The sequence below is a fragment of the Trichechus manatus genome, unplaced genomic scaffold (genome assembly GCF_000243295.1).
Source record: "Trichechus manatus latirostris isolate Lorelei unplaced genomic scaffold, TriManLat1.0 scaffold00105, whole genome shotgun sequence".
Taxonomy (NCBI): domain Eukaryota; kingdom Metazoa; phylum Chordata; class Mammalia; order Sirenia; family Trichechidae; genus Trichechus; species Trichechus manatus.
Window position 1 is genome coordinate 8567755 of NW_004444041.1, and position 6000 is coordinate 8573754.

At 39.6% G+C, this 6000-nt stretch overlaps 1 protein-coding gene across 2 annotated transcripts in view; it reads left to right on the forward strand.

The window, feature by feature from the left end:
- PPEF2 (protein phosphatase with EF-hand domain 2) overlaps positions 1 to 6000 on the forward strand; it is a 51286-nt gene that overhangs the window by 21257 nt on the left and 24029 nt on the right. For both annotated transcript variants that reach the window (XM_004383136.1, XM_012557490.1), the window contains exons 5-9: positions 1505 to 1619; positions 3309 to 3355; positions 4558 to 4724; positions 5213 to 5249; positions 5346 to 5495. In XM_004383136.1, coding sequence (XP_004383193.1) covers positions 1505 to 1619; positions 3309 to 3355; positions 4558 to 4724; positions 5213 to 5249; positions 5346 to 5495 — 516 coding nt within the window. The remainder of the gene's footprint in view (positions 1 to 1504; positions 1620 to 3308; positions 3356 to 4557; positions 4725 to 5212; positions 5250 to 5345; positions 5496 to 6000) is intronic.

A 6000-nucleotide genomic window follows, 5' to 3' on the forward strand; every position in this document is an offset into this window, starting at 1 on the left:
TGGAGAGGTGGGAACCAGGGGAGAGTGGTAGGAGATGGAGGCAGAGAGGTGAGGGAGGGTAGACTCATTCTTCTGAAAGAGTTGGGAAGACATTGGACATTGAGTACAGGAATGCTATAATCTAGCTTGATTTTTAAAAGAATCATTCTGGCTGCTGATTAAGAGTGTAGGGGCCAGGGAGGCCAGTCAAGAGACTATTGCAGTAGTCCAGACGAAAGATGATGGTAGCTTGAATCCCTCGTGGTTGAGGGAGACATGATCAGATTCTGGCTCTATGCCAGAGACGTGGCCCCCAACCATGTCACATGAAGATATGAAGATAATTAACTGCAGGAAGAACTCTGATGATGTTTCCCAGTAGTGTCAGGATCACTCAGTACCATCATCACCTATGGACTTATTTATACGTCTCTGAGGCACTCATGTGTTTCCCTCAAGCTAAGACAAGGCAGGGTTTGTGGAGTGGATGGGTTTGTGATGGTCAAGATTGTGTGTCAGCTTGCCTGGGCCATGATTCTCAGTGGTTTGGCAGTCATATGATATAATGTGATCACACCCATGACGGGATCTGCTGTGAGCAGACAATCAGTTGAAAGGGAGTTTCTTTGGGCATGTGGCCTGCATCAAATAGAAGTGGACATTCTGGTTAGGCTTGTGGGCTTTTGCTCGCTCTGGATCCTGCAGCTGGCTCCTGTTCATCTGACCTGCAGTTCTCGGGACTTGAGCTAGCAGCTTACCTGTGGTCTTGCCTGCCGATCTTGGGCTTCATCCATCTTTGCAGCCTGTGAGCAACAGCCCTGCTCTCTCACCTGCTGATCTTGGGTTCACCAGTCCCAGAGGCTACATGAATCAGCAGAAGCCTCCAGCCTGACCCATGGACTTGGGACATTATAGTCTCTATAATGCATGAGCCATTTCCTTGTTATAAATCTCTCTATATATTTAAACACTTTACTGGTTTTGCTTCTTTAGAGAACCCAGCCTAAGACAAAGGGAAAGAGGAAGTTAGTTCAATACTTGGGGGAGGAACAAATGGGAAGGATAAAAAGCTGAAAGAAGGGCAGAAGATGGTGAAAAAGAAAGGATCAGTGAATAGGGTCCCAGAAGCAGTTTACTAGGGTTACTATTTTCTAAAATAGTTTTAGCATTATTTTTATCTATCTGTATATCTATCTGTCTATCATCTATCTATCTACCTAATCTATGTATCTATCATCTACCTATCTACCTACCTATCCGTCTACCTTCCTTTCTATCTATCTACCTACCTATTTATTCATTTCTTTAATTCTGGTAAATATATCTGTAACAAAACATTTGCCATTTTAATATTACTTACATGTAAAATTCAGTGACATTAATTAAGTTCATAATGTTGTTCAACCACCATAGCGTTACTTTTGGGGTCTTGGGTGGCTGGGTCATTAAGCAGTAAAGGTAAGGCCCGTCTTCCCTCACAAATACGAGTGTTGTTTTATTCCCTCCCTACTCTTCCTCCTAGTAGCAGCTGCATGCTCGCTATGTCCTGAACCTCTTGCATGAAACCAGGAAGCACCTCATACAGCTGCCAAACATCAACCGACTCTCCACCTGTTACAGCGAGGAGATCACAGTGTGTGGTAAGGGCAGTCAGAAATGGTTTTGTATGCTAGACACAAACAAGAAAACCCTGCCTGTGGTTGGGGGAAGAGAAAACACCGGGTAGAGGGAGCGATAATGGCAACTAGAGCAGGCAAGTTTCACCCCTGAAAACTCAAAGAATTTAAATATTTGTTCCACATTTACTTAAGAGGTAGTGCAGTGAAGAAGAACTGAGGAGGGGCAGGATCTAGCCTGTTTTTTATTTTTCCAAGCAAATCAGATTTGACCCCAAACTCATGCTTTCCATTCAGGAGAACAAAAGCCTGGCAAATAACCAGACTCACCCTTGGTATGGAGTCCCCCAGTGGCACGAACAGTTAAGCTCAGCTGCTAACCAAAAGGTTGGTGGTTTGAGTCCACCCAGAGGCACCTTGGAAGAAAGGCCTAGTGATCTACTTTTGAAAAATTAGCCACTGAAAACCCTGTGGAGCACAGTTCTGCTCTGCACACATGGGGCTGCCATGATTCGGAATTGACACAGTGGCAACTGGTAGCGGTGGAGGTTCCCTTGTTAGAAGACAGTTTATTTATTCTTACTTGAGCAAACCCAAAGCCTAGCAAGTTATTTCTCCCATTCACACAAATTCCTCTTTCAGAGAGAAATCCTGTTGATGACAGTTTTCTCCATCTCCTTACGTTTTCAGTGATACTGTAACATCCATTCTAGACTGATGCCCACTAGGTAGGGAGACTGCAGTATGCCAGGGATTGCAAACTGGGTCTTCTGGAGCCACACTTAAAAAAAAAAAAAACAACAAAAAACAGTTGGCATCATGTCGACTCCAACTCATGGCACCTCCATGTGTTTCAGAGTAGAACTGTGCTCCATAGGGTTTTCAGTGGCTAGGTTTTCGGAAGTAAATTACTAGGCCTTCCTTCACAGGCAACTCTGGGTGGACTCAAACCATCAACTTTTTGGTTAGCAGTCTAGGTGTTAACCATTTGCACCACCCAGGGACTCCATATAGATGGCAGATATGTTCTGTTTGCTCCGCAGTGTTCTTCAAATTTTTTAAAGTTATTTTCCAGCATTTGGAAATTGGAGGATTTCATATTAAAATCCAGACTTCCAACTTCTCTTGAAAACTCTGGCAATACTGTCCCATATACCTGCATGGCAACATTTGGTTACAAGTGAAGAGCAGCTTCCTGCATTAGATGAAGCAGAATCTCTCTAGTTCTCATCAGAGTTTGCACCCCTGCATTATTCTGTCCCAGGTTTGCTTCAGTAAAAATATAGACCATTTATTGTCTATGGTAATCATGCAGAAAATATTACACATCCTACTTCCTATAAAAAATTGTGCTTTCTACAAAATTTACTGTGACTGCAACAAGAGAAATTAATATTTGCCCCTGTCTTACACATGGAGTCCTGGTGGTGTAGTGGTTAAGAGCTCAGCTGCTGACCAAAATGTTGGCAGTTCAAGTCCACCAGCTGCTCCTTGGAAACCCTATGGGGCAGTTCTACTCTGCCCTATAGGGCTGCTATGAGTTGGAATCGCCTTGATGGCAATGAGTTTACAGTTTATCTTAAATATGGAAAATGAGTAACTGTAAGTTTCTTAACTTTGTCAGATTTTTCTGTGTATTTCCTTTTTATAGTAAATAAGAAGAACAACGATAAGGGCTATTCAGAACTGATACTTTTATTTTGTCTTTGTTAGGAGACTTACATGGCCAGTTGGATGACTTAATATTTATATTTTATAAGGTATGAATATTCAAATTTAGTTCTTTTTTTGCTCTGGGGCTTAATCTAGAAGTTCAAATAACGTATCTATTAAATAAATGCTTAAGTATTGTTTGGATTTAAAAGATATTGTTAACAACCTATACAGCAAATGCATAATATAAAAGTCAGCACTGCATTATATTCTAGCATATTTTTGTAAACTTTTAAACAAATATGAGATCTTAGGTTAATAAACAGAAGGCATCATTACTCAGCAACTGATTTTCTTTATTCCAAATACGTAAATTAATGATTATCCAAGTGACCTAAAGCTATTTTCATATCCTCTGTTAGTTGTAAAATGTTGTAAAGCATATAGCAAAACATATGAACATGATAATAATATTTTATTATTGTAATATTACTTTAAGGAGCCCTGGTGGTGCAGTGGTTAAAGTGCTCAGCTGCCAACCGAAAGGTCAGCATTCGAACCCACCAGCCAGTCCTTGGGAGAAAGATGTGACAGTCTGCTTCCATAAGGATTTACAGACTTGGAAGCCCTATGGAGCAGTAGGGTCACTATGAATTGGAATCAACTCAGTGGCAATGGATTTGTTTTTGGATTTGGTAATACTACTTTAAAGAGCCTGGTGGCACGTGTTTAAGCGCTTGGCTACTAACTGAAAGGTTAGCGGTTCAAATCCACCAGCCGCTCTGCGGGAGAAAGATGTGGCAGGCTGCTACTGTAATGATTACAGTCTTAGAAACCATATGAGGCAGTTCTACTCTGTCCTATAGGGTCGTTATGAGTTGGAATTGACAACAACAGGAATATTACCTTATATCTATAGTGCACTTTCCAAAGCATTTTCCCATATACTATCTTGTTTAATCCTGAGGGCTCTATGGTAGCTATTGTTATTATTGCTAGTTAGTGACAGTGTGGCCAGAACTTAACATTGGCCTTCAGATCACAAGTTCAGTGCTCTTTGCTCCACACCACATTGCAAAATTCTGATTTTGTATAAAGTGTTTATTTTGATAAGCACCTCGTAACCTCAGCCTGGCTGGAAAGGAAATATAAGACCAGTAGAAAAGCTTTTATAATATTTCACTTTTGGAGGAGACCCAGAAAACAGAGTTGGCGTTAGACCAGATGTGACTGTCAAATGTGAATTGGCTTTAACCTGATTTCGTATTCCATTCCGGACTCCTCTTTGGCTTATTTCCTTCATGGCAAGAACGGCCTTCCGTCGCCAGAGCGGGCCTACGTGTTCAACGGCGACTTTGTGGATCGAGGCAAGGATTCAGTAGAGATCCTGATGATTCTCTTTGCCTTCATGTTGGTTTACCCAAAAGAATTCCATCTTAATCGAGGAAACCATGAGGACCATATGGTGAACTTACGGTATAAACCAAAACATCCTTGGTATTTGATGTCTGCTTGTAGTGACTGTAAAAATTTATTTCTCTACAGCTTCTTATTTGTTAGGACCTGTTTAAAGAAGATTTTTAATTTGTTAAAGTGAAATACAAGTATATCAACATTAAAGAAAAATATTTAACATTTTTTATACGTTATCCTACTATTCCAATAAAACTATTTGTAATACTTTTCCATGTATCTGTACTCTTTATTATACAGACAATAGGCATTTATTATAGAAAAAGTAGGAAATACAGATAAGCAAAAGGAAAAAAATGATAATATCCCATAATTTCTCTACCCAAAGATAATGTCATTATTGTAAACATTTTGGTAATTATTCTTCAGTCTCTTTTCTATATATTTAAGTACACATATATATCGGATATGTATTTTTAATAAAAATATGATCATGCTATAACTATTGTCACTATATTTATTTTAATATCTATTTTTGCTTCTAAATCTAGATACGGCTTCACCAAAGAAGTGATGTATAAATATAAGGTACACCACCTTTCAAAGCAAAAATTTCTCTTAGTTCAAACAAATTGAGTGAATTATTTGAAATTCAACATCTTGTTAATAGCATTTTTTTCCCAGATACACGGCAAGAAAATACTAAAAACACTGCAAGATGTTTTCTGTTGGCTTCCGCTGGCCACTCTGGTTGATGAGAAAGTCCTGATTCTTCACGGTGGTGTGTCAGACATGACTGACCTGGAGCTTCTGGCTAAACTAGACAGACACAAGGTATTGACTGAGGAATAAAGTAATGCATATTTCACCATCATGCCCAATTTCACTGCCAACATGAAATATATAATAAATTGCATGCTGACTTCAGTTGACTGATAATGGCTGCTAGGAGTGTGGAGGATTGAGAATCCACACCTGGGCTCAGGACGCAAGTGTGCTGTGATCAATTACCGATGTCTGCCATGGACATGATAGTGGGGAGTGACAGCTAGTGCGATGTATTTGATTAGATAGTTCTAATCACTACTTCTCAATTACTGTCATTTAAAAGAGACTACATTTCCCAAATAATTTATATCATCTTCAGTTAAGCTCAACAAATGTATATTGAGTGCCTACTATGTGCAGGGAAGGCGCTATTGGCAGATACAAAGATGAAGATCAATTTTAATTTTTTTTAAATTGTGCTTTAGATGAAGGTTTACAGAACAAATAGTTTCTCATTAAACAGTCAGTACACATATTGTTTTATGACATTGGTTAACAACCCCACGACATG